We start from the raw sequence: 19,604 nt of genomic DNA, 5'->3' as shown, positions 1-19,604 counted from the left end.
AGAATGCGACCTATGAATTAAATTGTTCTTGCGCAAGTAACATAAACCTACGAACTATATACGTTCGTGAACATACAAACGTGTTCCTCCGCCAGGAACAGCTACTCCTCTCTACGTGTGGTGTGTGTGCAGTTATTGCCCATTGCCTTTACATAAAGGTGGATATTCACCTACAGATTTAAAATCAACAATGGCTCAGATTCGACAAAACTACCACGAGGATTGCGAGGCGGGCATCAATCGCCAGATAAATCTTGAGCTATATGCAAGTTATGTTTACATGTCGATGGTAAGTGTATAATGAAAAGCGGTGCCCTCGTGATACTCCCCGGCTTTAATATCAGATTTCTCCTCTTCTCCTTCAACTAGTTCAAGACTTTTTACTAAATGATAGATCATTATTCAGTTTGGAGAAAACAATTTCTCATGCGTACAAAATCGGTTTTAGTAGGCATTTACTCAGTTCGCATTAATAAAATAAAAATAAAAAAAATCGATCGGAACAAAATGTACCAGCGGAACTGGATGTAAAGGAGTTTTGTAATAATACACTGGTTTAATTGTTACATTACTTTTAAGAAATGTGTAGCGTGTTCTGATTGCAACCATGCAACCTCCAGTTTAAATGTACTCAAAAACAACAGCATAGTATTATCACATGCACTAAAACTGACATTATTACAAATTATATTGTTGCACAATACATTTTGGTGATCTTTTGCAGGCATTCAGTTTTGACCGCGATAATGTCGGCCTGAAGGGTTTCTATAACTTTTTCAAGAAAAATTCTGATGAGGAACGAGAGCATGCGGAGAAGCTGATGAAGTATCAAAACATGCGAGGTGGAAGAATTTTATTGCAAGACATTAAGGTTTGTTTTTTTATCATGATGATATTGGAAAAATGGAAACTTTTGTCCATTTTTTTTTACCCATGCACACTTATATCCAGGGTATCTTTGTGACCATGTTATAACAATCTGAGCAAAGGACCTGACTTAATAGACCAGTAACAAAACTAAACATTTGAACATATTTTCACTCAAGGTCACACAACGTACTTAATGCAATCAAAAGATTTTTTTTTTGGTCCATGTTTAAATGCATGGAAAAAGATATAAACATTTACAGATATAGAAAAAGTAATATTATTCAAAACAAAATAAAAATTACAGTTTTCATTTTATGATTTTGATTTGCTTCAATGCCTCTTTTGCAGAAACCAGATGTTGATGACTGGGGAACAGGTTTAGATGCAATGCAGGCAGCACTCCAGCTGGAGAAAAGTGTTAACCAGTCTCTAATTGACCTTCACAAGTGTGCTGATTCACATGGCGATGCACAGGTATTGATCCATTTTTTAAGTTAAAGGGATGCAGTAACTCAGAAATTATTAATTTAAATTATATATAAAATGATGCATGATTCACCTGCATGTAAACTAATCAAAACTATATAAACTATTTCAATTTTGGAAAATTCTTCAGACATCTAATACTATTTTGTTTTTAGCTTAGAACAGTTTTTTTTTAATTCATTGCAACATGGATGTTTGTGTGAAACAGATGTGCGACTTTCTGGAAGGTGAATTTCTCAAGGAACAGGTTGAGTCCATCAAGCAGATCGCAGACTTTGTTACCAACCTCAAGCGTGTTGGGACTGGCGTTGGTGAATATCTCTTTGATAAAGAAACTCTACAATCACAATCTGCCTAGAATTGCAACTTCCAGAGACATACATGAAGTACTTATTAATTGCTTTATTATTGTCTGTTGATTAGAAACATTTTCTCTCAGGATTATTACTTTGTTTTTCCTACCACAAAATCCTTAAATCTTGAAAGTGCTTTTAAGCAAAATGCTAAATGTTTCAAAGCAAAATGTTTACTTTAAAAAAATCTCATGTTCATATTTTTATCATTCTTTTAAAATATTGTCAGCCTTGTTTTTGAAGAAGCTTTACGATTAAGGATGTTGTTCGCAATGCGTTAGGCGTAAACAATGTCTGAATAACTTCATTTTGAATCATGAAAGTTTCTAGGTGCACTCAATTTTTATCTTCATCAGCTTGAAGGCGCTATCATTAGAAAGGACTTGGCGCTCACTTTTTTTTTTTGGTATTATAGTGTAACCAAATAAGGACGACTGCATGATCGTGGAATTTTTTCTGGTTCACTTACATTTTCAGGGACAAAATTTGCTAGAGCTTTTTTGTGCATGGGCACAATTTTCAAGAAAGATTACATCATGGTATATAAAAGTTGTTTAACCAAATTGCTTTGTATTTTACTTTCTCAGGTTAGAATTTTACATGAGGAGAATATTTTATGAGGGCATATTTTAATGTTACCATTTGTTGATATTTGCAATAAGATTTTGTGCAGGCTGTCCATTAAATTTAGTGTTTAGTGTCTCATTCTGGCTTTGTGTTTGTACATGCATACTTGTGGAGGGGTGGAAAAGGGAACAGAGCACACAGTGTGGAAGTTTAAATGTGTACATATACTGTTGCAAGGCAAACCTGGAGATTCAGGGGTAAAAATAGTAGTAAAGTGAACATGATGAGTGTTTTAGTACATCATTTGTAAACATTCACAGAAGACAAGTTTTATAGCACAACTATTTTATTGATTTACCTCAGAAAATTTGTTAGAAGCAACACGAAATTATTTGACAAATCACAATGCATTCAGGAATAGCTAAATCATCTTTTTCATTCTTAAACGTATTTAATTTTCTTTAGAAACTGGCTAACGTTTCCCCTGAGCTTGTTCCACCCATATGGAAGAAAAAAATATGTGAGAAGCCCAAATATCAAGTATAAAAAATATATTGATGTGATGACATGAAGCAAGATTAAAAGTTATCTGGATTGCTTTCTTTTTTTGTTGCTTCCTTTTTATAAGCTTCAATCATGCTATTTATACAGCAGATATTTTGAGACAGTAATCATAATAGCAAACCAAAAAAAGCAGTCCAGATAAATTCTTACACCTGTCCCTTTTAAATGTTTCGCAGCACATGTCCTTTTTAAATGTTTTCCAAACGATTATCCAAATCAACTTTTAACCAAAATTGAAAATCATTTTAGATAATCATAATTATATAGATGAGACATTTGTTCTCAAAGCATAAGCTATTAGTTCTCCACCTAATGCCATGTACCATCAGGCATGGAACATGCATACGGCCAAAGTGTTTTTTGGTTAAGGCACTTACCCTGAATCTAGGAAATCTATATTTTTCCATGTTTAGTGGAGAGAGAAGAATCGTCTGATCATGATAGGTAAACTAATCACAATGAGAAGCCACAGATTCATTTGATGCGAGTTCTGTGAAGCCTCCATGCTTTTTGTATAGTTTCAGCTGCTTTCCTTGCTCTGCGAATCTTTGCTATTCTTTCTCGCTCTGCTTGCACTCGGCCCATGTAAGTGAATTCTCGTTGTTTATCTTCAAGAGCCTGTATTCGTGGAGAGACGACTTCTAAGCCATCAACAAAATTATTATTTTCTGCATGCAGATATGATCGCTGCTGAAAAGAATTATCTGGAAGCAAGAAATCAAAACTCAATTACATATACTTTCATTTTTTAAAAATAATACATCCTAACAAAAAATGCACATACACATTCTATGCATTTACATGTGGTGAGAAACAAGACTCTCACTGATAATGAAATGTACAGGAATTGTTTTTTTTCTGTCATATAACAAATATCTTTTCTATGATAGCCATCTTCAGTTGCTTAATACAGAACCTGGAATATTCAAGCAAGAAGTCTAAATGTGAGACGATAGCAATATCCCAATTAAATGCTTCTTGATAAAATGTGTCAGAATAGCCTCGATCATCAAAAGCCAATAAAACATACCTTGCTTTGATGGTGGGACAGGTTTAGGCTTTGAAATATCGTCACCCAGGAATTGAGCAAGGCGTTGTGATACAGGTGAGTTCTGTGGTTTAAAGCAATATTTACAGTGAGTTAAGCAATAAGCCAAAGGGAAGCTGTTCTTTTTTACTTTGAAACAAAACAATGGCCTTGCAAAGTGATGGTGAAAAGTGTTATAGTCAAAAGGTATATTCTATCAGAGTGCTGACATCCAGTATGTGTTTACTCTGAGTTTGTAAGTGTATAAAGAGAATGAGACAATGCAAAGGTGTAGTAAACACAACTTAAGTACAAACCTTAGCTTTTGGATCCCAGGCTTCCCCGAACTTTTCATTTTGCTCCTGGTAATCTTTTGGTATAACTGCACTCTTGAGTTTCAAATGTCTTCGTCCTGGTCTTTTCCTGGGTGGTGGTGATCTAGCAAACTTGTCATAAAATTCTGCATCACATGACACCTGTAGTGTCCCACCATTCAGCATGGACAGAAGGGCAGTGTCAAAGGTTTCTGATGACAAGCCCATCTTTCTGGCATCAAATTTCTCACCATTAGCCATGCATCGAACATATTCACTAGGAATGACGGTGGGCTTAGAGCTTCCTGTGTCCCTTGAATACAGCTCCCAGATACCTGCATCTGTTCTGTTTTGAGAAGTCCTGATGGCAGCTGAGATTCATAGTCTTGTACCCTAACTCTGTGTTTTTTTGGACTGTGCAATAACCGGTTATCAGAGGCACCATTGCTCCCTCTAAGGGCAGTGTTCTGAGATCCAGTATCATCAGATGGTCTTTGTTTGTGAGATCCATTAATAGCGGATGACAGAACATTTTCTTCTCCTTGCATATCCCTGGCAGTGTAATTGGATACAGCTGAGTAAGCTGATTCTTGCGGCACAGACCCCATGTGTGTTGCAAACAAACCATCCGTTTTCTGACCAAAAGGCAATGGCTTATTCTCTATTTGTTCCTGATGAGCTTTATGCAGCATTTCTTTCAGGAGATGGAGCTTCTCTCGAGTAGCTTCTTCTCTTGCAGCCACCTGTTTTGTTAGTAATATTTTCTGTTCTTTTTCTGTCTTGGCTATAATCTGCAAATACAAGTCATCTGTGAGTTGCCATCCTACTATAAGAAGTTACAGCTGTATCTGACTTATGCCTACATCTGTACTTGTTAACAAAACACATTGATAACATCAACAAATGTTTGTATGTAAATATTGCAAAGTTCATCAGGAACTCTATACAAACTTAATATGCAAAATGCAAATATCTTGGGATTAATGACCAAAAATATAAAGACATATTTAACAATTAAGAAGACATCTGAATAAACAAGGGTGTGTGTGAATGCTGCATGTAAATATTTCAAGGAGGAATGCACAATGGCTGTACGTGTACCCACAACTGGGACCTGATATGAAACACATTCATTTTTTGCATGTCATTTATGTAAATTAACTCTACTTAAACATCTGACAATATACAGTTCAGCATCATCACCTTTGTCTGTTTTTTCTCTTCTGATTTAAGCATTTCAAACACCTGTCGAGTGTTCAAGGTGCCATTACGCTTTTTGTACTGAGCAAATTGTTCTTCTAATGAGCGATTCTCTGCAGGCTTGGCCTGAAGCTGTTCTCTTTCCTCTGTCCCAGTAATCTGTGACTCATGTTCAGCTTTATGTTGAAGTATCTCCTCCAATTTTTTCTGTAGTTTTCCCTATAATTGAAAATTGCATTGCCAAGGTTAAGAGTTATCTTTTGGAGGACTTTTCATGACTTTAACCCAGCACCAGAAATCCATGATAATTACTTCTCACAGGCACGTGCATGTCTTTAGAAAACAGAATGATTTGTTCTTTTACATGTATGTGGTACATGCCTCTCTCTCTCTCTCTCTCACACACACACAAAGAGCATTTTCACATCCTCCATATGTTATTAGAGGCCCATTGGCTTTTATTCTTTTCATGTGAATAGATTTTTTTTTCTTCTCTCCTTAAAGCTGTTAAAGGTTACAACCATTGGAGAAGAGCAAAAATATCCAATAACTTTTTTGCTGTAAGCTGATATGTGGAACTTGCTAATTTATTCCATGATTAATAGCAGTTGCCCCCTCCCACCCAGTGAATGTGGTTAAGCTTACCTTTTTTTTAAACATCTTTATTCCACTATACATGTACAGCACATAAATCCATCTGCTTCAATTAGGCAAAAGTTTTATTAACCTAGCTTACCTCTTTTTTAACTAGCTGGCTTGCAATTAACTTTTCTTGGGCCAAGATCTCTGGGCTGGCTTCTGTATGTCTGAGGCGCTGGATGTATGCATGCTGGTCTGCAATCTGTTCTCGTGTGACACTTATCTTGTTTCTATTGAAAACAGTAAGTGGATTAAAATTGCTTTTGGTCCAAAGATCCTATGCAAACATTATCTTATGTAATTCTTTATATCTTTCTGTAACTTCTTCTTCAGGTAGGATTTTATTTAAAGCTTACTTAGAGTTTCTTCATTGCTGTAAGAAGAGAAAATCTCGAGGTCTTTTTTTTTTCTCCTTGTTATTTGACTCCATCATAAAGGATAGAAGAAAATTAACAGAACACACACTCAATAAATGCTAATCTTAAATAGTCTTCACCATTGTTTGACAATATTTAACCCCATTGACAGAGGACACTGTAAACAAAGTATTTTCAACATTGTCTATGCATTCTGAACAGTCATGATTGCTTGCCTAATAGTGGATTCCATACTTCTGAATTCTTCTAAACAGTATTTACTTGCAGAGCTTGTACATTTTGTTCTTGAATAGCTTGACTGTCTTTCATGCTATCCACCTTGCGAGCAAGACGTCTGATTTCTCTTTCACGCTTTCGCTCATACGGAGATTTATAGTGTTCAGAAGAAACAGATACTCTGGGAACATTGGTCAACATTTCATTTTCCGCTGATAGTGGTTTCCCCTTCTGACCTTTAAAATCAAAATACTTCTCAATCAACATGATCAACTAAAATTATTAAAACTGAATTGCTCTTTCACATAGGTAAAGGTAATAATATCAAATGATTGTTGTATACACATATTTAAGTACAGATGGCAAAGATAATCACAGGCCACAGTACTGATTCAAAAATAAATAAATAAATAAAATAGTCATGTCAAAACAAAATTATTTTAACTACTAGACTGAGAACAAGGAACTACCTGTTTGAGATGCAGCATACAGCATTTGCACGCTGGCAAAAACTTGTCTGAACCAGCAAATGAATGGATAGCAGACTCATTTGTTATGGCCTGCATATCCCCAACCCTTTGACAAAACCATGACAATGACTTTCAATATTTGTTTGTAAGTTTGAAATTTTCTAAATCCTAAGTCTGAAGCCAAAGAAGTTCCACATAAACATAGAATGTGCAAAGATTTACAAAAAAAACAGGCATCTAGTATATATATATATATGATAATGCATTTCATTTATAAGTACTTGTTAAATAGTCCAATGCAAGAAAGAGATGCTCATGTATAACAGATTTAATGATTACACTAAGGTGCTGTAAACTAATGTCATAAGACAACTGTTAAACTATCGCTACCTGTCATAATACCTGTCAAATGTTTCTCTTTTTTTCTTTCCAACCATAGCTATTTCAACTCGGAGCATAAGAGCTCTATGCCTTTAAAATCATTGTTGGAACAAATCAGACATCTTGATTATTATCAATGAGCTATGTAAATTCAAAAATGTACCTCAGCTGCTTTGTTCACTAATTGTGTTTTATTTATTTCAGATATAACTGTAATTTGCAGATCAGTTAAGGATTTTTAATAATTCACTAAGAGTGCACAAATGATTCATTTACCAATAATGAGGTGAAGGAATTTCCTATGTGAAATTTCATTTGCACAATTATACTATCACATATATGTTGTTTTTATTTTAGATGCTTCTTTTTTACTTCTGTAAAGTGCATTAGATCTACTCTACATTGCAGAAATGTGCTACATATACATCTACTTCAAAATTATTTTGTGTACCTCATCATAGAAGAGTTTCTTCCAGTTTGGTCTAGTCTGTGAACCTGTATATTATTACATCCTGCTTGGTCTTCTGAAGGGTCTGCTTCTTTGGTCATCAGTAGATGACACTTCATGACGTACATTATTACTGCTTGAAGACTTAGCCATAGTGCTTCCACTTGATGTAGGGTCGGGAAGGTTGATAAATTGCTGGAAGTACTTGTTGATCACCATCTTCTTCAGGATCCGTAGGCACTCTCTGAATCTGAATGGGTTAGTAATACCTGTAAATGTAGTAAGTATGGGAAGAATATTTACAAGCAAAGTACCAAGAAAAGCAAAGCTGCTGGACAAAATGCTTCATTTCTTAACCACAGGAATATTCCATAAAAAAATGTGCATATTCGCATCACTGTTATACAGTCATTGTATGGAGTGTCAGTTTACCTGCAACTACAGGATCAGTCACACGGCCAGCAATGTATTCCTGCACCACCTGTGCACAAGCGAGTTTATCCTCATCTGTCAGCTTGCCATTTGTGTCCTCTTCATCACTCCCACCTCCTCTTCCATCCTGGTCCTGTTTTGGAGAAAATAAGTCAAGGTTTTTGGTGCCATTCTGTGTCTTAGCCAAATAGATATTATTTAGGTACCTTCAAAAGCATCCATCCATGTACATACAGTGCATCTGTTCATTGCACATTAGTTATAAGCATACTTTATTTATAGGCAAAATCACCATCCAGTCTTGTTGATTCAGTTAACTTTGATAGGCCAAACTATTCTGCTGCAATAAGGACATTGGCCCATGAGTTGTGCTTATAAGCAGAGTGCACTGCATTTCTTGTAAACCAAAAAAACACATCCACTAGTGATAATATACTAGTGTACAAAAGAATTTGATAAAATTAGCCTAAGCACAGGGAAATATGAACCTAAAGCTTAGCATGAACATATACATAGAAGTAGTCTGAATCAAATCTGCCTCCACATACTTGCAAAAGTTTCATGCAGGCCATGCTGGCTTCAAGTTCTGCAATACGCTTTTTCAGCTGCTGAATAAGGGTCTTGTCATCAACCTCTTCGTTTCTCCTGTTATCATTAAGCATAAAAAGTTTTAAGAGAGGGCAATGTTTTGATGACTAACACAGAAAGAAACATTTTGTTTGTGATAGACATCTGAATATTCTGAACAGGATGATGAACACTTCAAAGCCAAGCAAGATTATGTCTCTCAAGTCCAAGATTTTGTCTCAAAATCTATGAACAAAAGTGTGCAGTTATTTATCATGCTAAAATTATCATATCAACCTATCAGCCAATACTGGTTTCAGATTAAGTTAAATAAAAAACATGAGTAATAATACCTTGCGTGATTTGCTATGCAAGCCACACGCTGGGCAAATCGGCAGGTGGACAAAGTTTCTCCAATGTTATGGATTTCAAGTGAAATAGTTGCTATCATAGCAGTCAAGCAATTGCCACCTTGAATGAAAAACAATTATGAAAAAGAAACCTAGGTAATGTACCTGAAAGATTCTTCCAATATTCTTCCTACAATATGTGAGAAAGACAAATAATATTTGTTTAAAAAAGTTATTTTCTCTGCTTCTATGTAATTCACAGAATATCAAGTACACTCTTTACACTTCTGAATCTTTTGCTATCAAGTAAATGTTTTGATTACGCATGTTTGACTGAACTGTAACTATTTGGGAACAAACGCTTTGTGAAGAATAACTTTTCACTTTCTTCTTTTCACTGATGCTTCTCCTGTTACTCAACATCAGAAGGACTAACCTTCTGATATGTCCAAGGTGCAAAGCTCCACAGGGCTGACATTTCTTTGTTTTTATAAGGGAAGCATCAAGACGAAACACAATTTTGCTCAAAAAGAATTAACAAAATGCATGAAACTGATACAGGTACAGTTGAAGTTGTTGTGTATAATTACAATGGCTGTAATGAAAAGAAACAAACTACTAAGTACTGCAGCAACTTCCAGCAGAAGCTGAAACATAAATTGGTCTGCAACTAACCAAGAGAGTCACGAAGAACCATGGTAAGAAGTGAGTTTCTGTAGGGCACATGACGACTTTGCTTCCCACACTCCGTCGTACTGGGACGTGATGGAGGTAGGAAAAAATTGCTGAAATTGTATAAAAAAGGGAGAATATTAAAAAAATTATTTTTTTTAACCTATCAGGTATTTCGGTAATAGTCAAAGGTGCCTCAATAAATATGGCAGAAGAAAGTGCCAGCTTCATGAATTTAAGAATAATCACTAATGATTTATCATTATTGTCTCACTATGTCCTCCCTACACACAGTCAAGGTCACAGTTAAGGGACAGATATATATATACCAATGATTATTGGACTACATACCACCAGCAGATTGAACATTAATGACCATGTAAATATATAACAAATGGTAATTGAAATGGTAATAAGATTCATCAAAAACAATGGAACACAAAAGAAACAGATTCTTTGCTTGATAGACTTATTTTTAGTCAATCCTAACTTATGCTCATTTATAAAAAAAAGATAAAGTTGTCCTCTAATATTTTCAGATTGTTGGGGAGTGAGGTGTTAGAGACCTTACTTTTCTCAGGGCCAGCTCTATATGAGGAAGGTGCCCATCTCTTCCCCTTGAAGTGTTACCTTCCCCAACCCTCTATCTGAGTCAGGTACCCATTCCTGACAACTAAGTCGACTAGGGAAAGTTTGCTATGCCACAATGAATATCAAATGTTCTAACCACTATCCAGTTCCCATGTTTGGGTACTGCGCATTAATACATGCACCATAGTCTTTCTTCCCACCACCATAAAGTTATCTATGCAAATTGTCAAAATGTGATTCTTGGTGCATGAATAACAAAACTCGGGGAATACTACCTACCTTTTATTTACTGTTGTGTTCTGTGCTTGGTTCTGGGCACTCCCAGAGTCCTCCTGCAGAGCTATGATTACAGATTCCAGATGATGCAGTGAGAGATTTATGGACTTTGCTTCAGTCAGCTGTTGACCATCTACACCAGTTTTGGCTACACGCTCTGATCCTGCTAGATCAACCAAGTGTAGTTTGGACCTGCAAGTCCAGGTAGCATTGCTCATGAACTATGACGTTTTCTTTGCTGAGGTTATATTTAAAAAGTAGCTTAAACAAAGAAAATATAATACAGCAGCAAGAAGGATTTGGGCAGCATTTTTGGTTTCTGTGTAGGAATACTAGTCACAAGTTTTGATCCTGGAAATGTGGTCTGACTCCTTGTTTATCCTCTAATAAACATACATTAAAAACACTGGCACACAAAACAGAACCCACAAAGCATGAAATCCCCTAACTTGATAACCCCCAGTCTATATCTCTGACCAATAGTTCTAACATACTGTTATTTATAGCTCCATGTAAGAAAAAATGTAGCGGAATCACGTATTGAAGGGATATTCACCCAAGTAACCCATCTACCCTCTTTGGAAGGATGGTGGTAAGATAATGATTGGGGGCCAATAGGTAATTGCCTTCAATCAAAGAAGTTCTTTGCTTCAATGACTGCATAGCATGTAATGAATGTAACTGAAAGGGTTTCCCCTATGCTTGTGATCTTTCACTGCTGTTTGTACAAGGCTAGAAACAAAAAAGCAACACTGCACAGCGCATTCCAGTAAACTGGCCCAGACGTGAAAACTGTGAGAGTAGACTTGTCTCTGCACACACTGCGGCCTGATTGAAAGGGGTACCACTCAGAAAGTGCCGGGAGAATGGGCGCCAACTGGCTTTCCACTAATTAATCAAACTGACTGCGCCTGTCACAAAAGCTTAAAAGCAGCTTACAAGGACCGTTTACCCAAAATTTACTGTCACACCATGGGGTGCACAACGGGTGATGACAGTGAAGTAGTGAGCACTCTAAATCTAGCACCCCAGCAAGGCCGGAAAATATTTGCTGTTCCGTAAATCTGTGCACGACCTATAAATACGTCCATGGTCTGTGCTTTTGAAGCTCTTTATTTTTTTAATTTCTCTCGTTGCCTGATATCCCATGCAGTCCAGTGCTTCCGTCACTTCTTTACAATTAGAATTTACGATCCCATTTGGTTTTTTTTTTTTAATGATTATTATTATTGAAGGTCCAGGCACAACCTTTGATTCTCTTTTCTGTTTCTCACTCAGACACGCATGCATGTACCATAGAAAAAATGATTCGTTTATTCGAAATGGATTAACACATACATGCCTGTCCACAATATGTTGGTAAAGAAAGGATGTCTAGTTGTCCACGATGTGAGATCACATACAGCGCAAAAGTCTTCGCATTACCCACGAACTTGTTTTACCCATACATGTCCGTGTGCTAGTTATCTTCACAACCTATCCTCTCTCCCCTCCCTTAATTCCCCCCTCTCTTATCAAACGATAAATGGGCAAACACAATAAAAGTGAACATCGCGTGCTTTTTGTACTTTAACGCCTGTGTACTTTAACTGTTCAGGCTTTCGGCTATGAAGATTTCTTAGACACAATCCATAGAGACGTGAGCCGCATGAAGAATGAAAGAAAAACGTGGCTCAAGATCAATCGTTTATGCACTTCAAATTCTACTGGTCTATATTCAAGCGCGAGTTATTGTGAAGGCATTCACAGCATGCACGGCAGGACGATCGCTCAGGAGTATAAACATGGTCAGGCCACGAACTTGTCTTACTGGACTGCTGGCAGACGAATTTTTTTTCCCCCAGTTAACTGCTAAAACGAGGCATGAGACTAAAAAGCTTCCGGTTTATTCACATTCTTTGTTTAGGCTCGCCGAGACTAACAGCAGATCACTTCGAAAAACCTAATCGATGGTCTTGGCAGACAGACAGCAATCCACCTATACACGACCATGGTCAGTCCAAAGTTTGGTTTTATCATGAAGAAAGTTTCCTTAACTTTGGTTTTTCACTCGTGAAACGCTAAACTTTAGCCAAAATGCTCCTATACACCAAAAGACTACAAATTTCAAACTACGTTCTTTCTTCAATACAAAGAAAATTATGCCAGTTAGTGATGCAATGAAACTTAGACGAGCGAAACCAAGCAAATCAGACAGCGAACTGCAAAAACGGGCCGTCCACAAAGAACAACCCTAGAAATGGAAAACCTGAAAACACAAATGACCCGGACAGGCTATTACAGTTATAAATAAACAAAATAGCTCACTAATTTACCAAATGATGCCATGGAAGAGCAAGGTTGATTGTAGCTATCACAGTGGCTTAAACGTGCCTAATCTAAATTAATGTTAATAGAAATTTCTTATTTCTTGCTTATGAGAACAAAAAACCATACATGTGAAGATAAAAGGCGTTGAATAGTAATTGTTTTGTTCTGATTATTGTGGATGTGTGAAATGTGAGCTAAAGACTGTATCTAGTTTGTCTTTGACAGCTACATTAAATTCATGCCAGTGGCCGATAGAATGACTTATACCTTTAGTAAATAAATAAACACGGATTTACCTGAAATCAAAACCTTTTCTTTTCGCCAGAAACTGCAGTGAAGATGTCTTCTACCTACTCCGGTTTACCTCCGACTGGGCCCGGTAGTGAACATGCACCATGTCCACACACGCCCACACACACACAGCGCTCGCACACAACACCACATGGGCCCGACCCAAAGCTCTGATATTACCGCTGACTGTCAGGCGAACTACTGCCCTGCGGAATCGCGGGTGAGCAAATCGACAGCGAAGCACCCGCTTAAGACACGAGAGGCGTCAGTGAAAAGGCAGAGGTGCGCTCTAAAGTGCCTCGGTCACACCAAACAAGTATAGAATTCATGACAATCCCTCCGCGAACCCCTCCCCCCGCCATTCCCCGGCTTTGTCCTTCGTTGTGCGCCATAATCCCTGCTCGTTTGTGTGGAGTGTCTGGCTGTTCAGTGGGCTGAACACCCGGATTAAAAGCTCTGCACCCGATCGCGTTGCAGCACAAAACGTGGGATTAGATCCAGAAAAACAGAAATCAAACGTATATATACTCACATCCTTCGAAATAAGCGAACGGATCAAAAGGCAAACTTGCTCACTTCCTCTTTCAAGAAGTGCAATAAGCAAGAGATGATTTCCTCGTACAACTGCGATCACGCATTACTTTCACCCTGTCCCCAGTCCGCATCTTCTTAATAATATCTCTCATGCAGTTTGTGTGTGTGTGTGCTCGCATGCACACATTATGTTAGACGCTCGAATTGAACGTGACTACGTCCTTGATCACATGGCTGCATAATCAAATCCTATTTGATCATCATTCCAGACACTTCAGTTACACACTTCTGTCTATACATGGTCTTGTAAGACTTAAACCGTCTGCTCTGATCGTGATTTTTCATTTGCGTGTATGTGCGTCGACCGACTGCTTATATGGGGTGTGTATTTAAGACAGTTAATCATAAAAAATAAAAATAAAACAAACAAGTGTTTGTGTATAGCCTTGATGACTAGTTGTCCAACTGGTTCTCCGCGTGAAATTTACGAATCTGCCTTAGCATGGTTATGATCGGTCAGCGACTTTTTTTTTTTTTTTGAGGGGACAATTGTACTGAAGTGACGTGCCCACGAACAGTTTGGAGGTATACCAAGTGGGATCAGAAAAGTCACGCGAGGATAGCATCCATGACGAAGTAGTTGTCAAGAATTGCAAAGGTGTTCCGATATCTTCCTTTAAAAAGACTCACGAGTGTCGCTGGCACAGACGCTCGTAGCGTCAGTGAGTTGTCCGAAAATGGTGAAATTCATTTAGCCTTACATTAATATCTATAACCGAGGCATATACGATCTTTGTAGTAATAATATCTACACGTCTCTTGATCCCCTTATCTCCACCGACCCACGTTACCACAACTCGACACAGATCACAGGTGAAATCTGATTAGCTGCATATGGCGCTCTCTGCTAGCTATGTCCATGTGCGTGTTTTGATCAATTATACCAGCAGATTTTTTTTAGTGTCTTTTACCCTCTTTACTCTCCTTCTATTGCTGGAAGGCACACTAACAAACCAGACTAAAGGTCTATTATACTCCTCTATTTTAAAGAGGGCTGGCCCAGGTTGAACGGGAGCTTTTGCTTTCTATCGCTCAGCAACTATGATCTCTTAAGGTGAACTTCGAGCACATTTTTTTTCGGACAGATGAAACAAAGTATTTTTTTTAAATTCTGAGTGGATTGTCCCCAACCCTCCATTCTCCAATCAACTCCATCACAAAAACTGCCTTACACTGGACTCCAGAAGGAAAACGCAAGCGAGGCCGGCCCAAGAACAACTGGCGACGAACTGTGGAGGCAGAAATGAAGACCCTAAACCACAGCTGGGGTACTGTGGGGAAGCTAGCCCAGGACAGACAAAAGTGGAGGACCTTTGTCGCTGCCCTATGTGCCGACCGGCATAACGGGTAGTAAACATAAAATAAACCTCCATTCTCCATTCTATATTCTGCCTGCTAACATCATGCACAAAAAGGTACATAAATACAGGTTGTCAGGCTGCAGTTAATGGGACAGCTAGAACCATTGAACTAAAGTGCATATCTGTGGACATTCACAGTGTCTGTCTATACTCTAAAGCAGGGATGCACAACCTACGGCCCGCGGGCCATATCCGGCCCGCGACACGGTGCCATCCGGCCCGCGAAACTTCTGCCCACAGTGCAGGAAATCGGCATGTTAGTAATAAAAGAAGACCTTAAAAAAACGAAAAAAAGGAAGAAGTATTTATCCCCACGTAGGGGCGTCTCTCAATCTTTTTTTCGATGGACGAACATTTCGATTCAGTGCTCCGACTTGGTGTCTCTACGATGAGGCCGGACATTCAGAAGTTGGTTTCGGGAAAACAACTTCAAATATCCCACTAATTACTACATAATTAATGGTAAGTACAACTTGTTTCTAATAAAAAAGGGTATCTGCTCTATTTTTTTTTTCCTTTTTGTATTTTTGCGGTGAAGTGGCCCGCGACACGGCTGTCCGAAATGGATATGGCCCGCGACACGGCTGTCCGAAATGGATATGGCCCGCAGGCCGAAAAAGGTTGGGCATCACTGCTCTAAAGCAACGTCTGCTTGGATCTCAAGAACAGATGGATATTATTCGCGCATATTTAGGGAAATAATATCTTCAAGCTAAATCATATAATTTGGCAAAAAATACACTCTTGTAGGCCTTTAAAGGTTTTCTATGGTGTTTCATCACATTGATCTTCAAGATTATATTTATCAACTGGCAACAATAGAACGATTCCTTATTCAAATATGTTTATACTTAAGAACAATGGCAATGAAAAACTGCATGAGAGTATAGAAAAAGAAGGTTTTTTTTCTTAAGAGAACAATTAATAATGTGGCAGAATAATCTGATAAAGTGGAAGAAACAAGATCAAATCAATGACACACCGTGTAATAATGTCTGAATCTGGTTTGCGCACTGTGAGGTAGATGGTGAAAACAGCATGTGATCGTGATGATCGCTGATTGACGGGAGTCTCAGCCACCTTGCGATTGGTCTGACCTTGAAGAAGAAGCGTGTGAGCAACATCTTCACTTGCAGCAAGGTGGATCGACAAATTGCGGATTAGACATGTCCCACAAGGTCCTTCCATCACAGTCACCTGAGATAATAATAAAAGCACAACAAAGGGATTTTGAAAATGTCAAAAAAAAAGACCAAAACCTTAACGCACATATTCATGGGACTTTTATGAATTCACTTAAAAAACGTGTTGTCACTCTGACCTTTGTAGATCACAGAAATAGATACTACAATAAGAACTCACAAAACATAATGTATCATTAATTATCAGTATGATAAGGAATTAATTATTACTGCTTCTTTTTGTGTATTACAATGGCTGCCATGCGACACTTATTTAAGAAAAGAACTGACAGGTTTTGAATGCAGTAAATAGAACTTTATCCTAAACAAGCATAAATAAAAGTTTAAGATCCTTTCCATGAGAACAAATCTAGTTTACTATCATGTCAATCTCCTAATTATTCCTAGGATAAGCAAAAATAAATAAATAAGTAATCTAGCTCATGCTTTCAAGTAGGAAAGAATTCCATTAGGCAATATAATGATCTCATTAAGCTGTCTGCAGATTTCTGTGTATACCCAGTATATGTATACCCAGTATACCCAGTATATATATATCTCCAAAATGAATCAGTATTCACAAACTAACCCTTGGGAAGACTGTAACAGCAGAAGCACTTCTTGCTGTTGTACTGAGCAGATCATAGGCCACTTCTTGGTAGATCTCTAGGTATGAGATATGCAATGTAATCTCCTCATTTTCCCTCTCTTCCAGGGCCTTGTAGATCTGAGTCAGTGCTCTGATGATTTCAAAAAACGTTCTTAACTACATGAAAACATGTTGTACTAATCTACCTATTCTCCAAAATTACACTTTATGCAGTAGTTTGTAAAACCCCAAATGAAATTTTGGGACTTTAAAGTATTATAAGCAGTACTAAAATAAATCTTTTTTAAATAAATGTAGTCACCCCATTCTAAAGAAGCCTAATTAATTTAATTTTAATTTAGTCCTTGTTACTCTTCGAGGAGCATAGGGCCGCAACAACATAGAAACTAAGGGAGGCTACTTCAGTATGCAAGCATCTTAATAACTAAATGAGTAGCTCCCTTTACTGAGAATTTTTGTCTTAAAAGGAAAACACCTTATCACCTTCTCTCTTTAACACACACATACAAACATTTCTCGCTTTATATAATTTTGCATTATATATTTTTGACATCACATATGAGAAAGAAATTCCTATTCTACTTCCTAGATCAAACTGGTCTATTTACATAAAGATTACTTTGTTATGCTTTATCATTTCACTATACATGTATAGTCAAGAAATAAAATTAACCAACTCAAACACTCACCTGGGAGCCAAGCCTCGATCACTAAAACGAAGAGCACTACCTTCTACAGTGTATGTTTTCCCTGTACCCGTCTGGCCATAAGCAAATATGGTTCCATTATAGCCATCAAGAAATCCTGGAGATGCATACAAATGTATCTGCTTGACATGAACTATATGCATTTATGTGTATTCATAGCATACACAAACCACTGTGCACATATATATACACACACACACAGTATATTTAAGTATTTAACTAAAACATAAAAGATATAAATAATGTATGGCCCACCTGCTACTATTTCCTGAGCGGCTGCACTGTATGTTTCTTCTTGGTTTGTGTTAGGGTTAAATATTTTGTCAAATTTGAAGTCATAACTTATAGTAGGTATCCGGTTCTTTACCAGCGGTCCACCATAGTCTCTTACTAGTTCAGGGACACGAAGAACAAATATCTTTCCTCTTATTTCATAGTCTTCATAGAGATCTTTGGCTGGTTTTATACGTGCAAAGGTTTTAATGTGTGACATGATCAAAATACAGCATTTGATCAAGAAAGATACCCGCTCCTTTTAAACTTGCTGCATTATTAATTTCTCCACTTCTTAAGTAATCATATCTGTTATATCATTCTCATGCATACTGGACCTGAAATAATATGGAAAACATTTTTTAAGTTTATTATAGGCTTGTTTTTTACAAATTATCAGTTCTAGATTTAATGTGCCAAAAATAAAGCTTCCTTTATATGACAGTATATTTCTCTTAAACATTACATGATTTTTTTTAAATGGCTAAAACAAACCCATCAACTTAAATGACTCCACGTGTGCATGTCAAGATGCTGAAAAAGTAATAATAACATGTTTGTAAAAAGAAAGTGCGCAAATTAATTTCATACCAACAATCGTTTTTTTTTTAGTATACTTGGATAAATCCAAAATTGAAATAAACTGAACCCATACTGTGTAACTCACTCAACTTCTGCTATAACTTTAAGTTTTCCATTAAGTCATGAGATAAGCTGACAATATACTTTCTTAGTTTGAAACACTGGTTAATAATAAATGATGTATTCTGGAAACATACATTGCAGTTAGTTCACAAATAACAAACTTTAGTGATGTAAAAGTCCACTGAATTACGTGTGCTTGTTATAATGGTACACCTACCAATTAAGTTGTGAAGTATGTTGCCCTGATATGAGGGGAGAAGAAATCCAGTAAGATATATTAAAAGTATTGTAATTTGTAAATGTTAATCTGTCAATTAAGCCTTTATAAGCCACTTAACAAATGTAAGAGGAGAGAACACGATAAGATATTGAATGATTGATGTTCAAACAAGATTGACGTCACTCGATTCAAACAGTGCCAAGACATAAAATTTAAAATCAACTCAAATTTGCTCCCAAACAATCATGAATACGTTAGGGAACTACGCTTTGAATAATATAGTTTTCAAATGTCAAGTGAGATAACTTCATAAAAAATGAAGATCGTATTAAATCTTGATAATTGAATACAGTTGGTCCATGCTTAAAGCATTAACGTTCCGTAAAGTACGCTTCGCATGACAGATTCATCAGATTTAAAAAAACACACACAAATTGTCTTTATATTAAATGTATGCGTATTAAATGCAATATATTTTTTACCCTCTTTCTTAATCTTTTCAAAGTCGTAACGGCGACAGCCACCGCCATCAGGCCGGAAAGTTTACATTCGCCATTTTGTTTCTAGCCTTCCCGACATGCAGCTTTGTAACTTTACGGGTTTTCTGAACCA

General features: G+C 37.1%; 2 protein-coding genes across 2 annotated transcripts; one reads left to right on the top strand and one right to left on the bottom strand.

Moving 5' to 3' along the window:
• The first annotated feature begins 110 nt into the window (after positions 1-110).
• LOC112560312 (soma ferritin-like) lies at positions 111-2,414 on the top strand. Its single transcript, XM_025232085.1, has 4 exons — positions 111-289; positions 725-871; positions 1,219-1,344; positions 1,565-2,414. The coding sequence occupies exons 1-4, from the start codon at positions 191-193 to the stop codon at positions 1,712-1,714; spliced, it is 522 nt and encodes a 173-aa protein (XP_025087870.1). The 5' UTR covers positions 111-190; the 3' UTR covers positions 1,715-2,414.
• Positions 2,415-2,609: 195 nt separating this feature from the next.
• LOC112558918 (kinesin-like protein KIF6) lies at positions 2,610-19,599 on the bottom strand. The gene is given in 19 exon segments (XM_025229678.1): positions 2,610-3,544; positions 3,871-3,952; positions 4,185-4,470; positions 4,473-4,972; positions 5,385-5,600; positions 6,118-6,250; positions 6,613-6,649; positions 6,652-6,849; positions 7,972-8,181; positions 8,345-8,477; positions 8,893-8,989; positions 9,265-9,382; positions 9,937-10,046; positions 10,804-10,992; positions 16,339-16,553; positions 17,127-17,277; positions 17,837-17,951; positions 18,110-18,465; positions 19,475-19,599. Coding segments are annotated over 18 exon segments (3,258 nt in total). The 5' UTR covers positions 18,348-18,465; positions 19,475-19,599; the 3' UTR covers positions 2,610-3,314.
• Between the last annotated feature and the right edge of the window lie 5 nt (positions 19,600-19,604).

The sequence above is a fragment of the Pomacea canaliculata genome, linkage group LG3 (assembly GCF_003073045.1).
Source record: "Pomacea canaliculata isolate SZHN2017 linkage group LG3, ASM307304v1, whole genome shotgun sequence".
NCBI lineage: Eukaryota > Metazoa > Mollusca > Gastropoda > Architaenioglossa > Ampullariidae > Pomacea > Pomacea canaliculata.
This window is presented reverse-complemented; position numbering and strand designations above follow the sequence as displayed.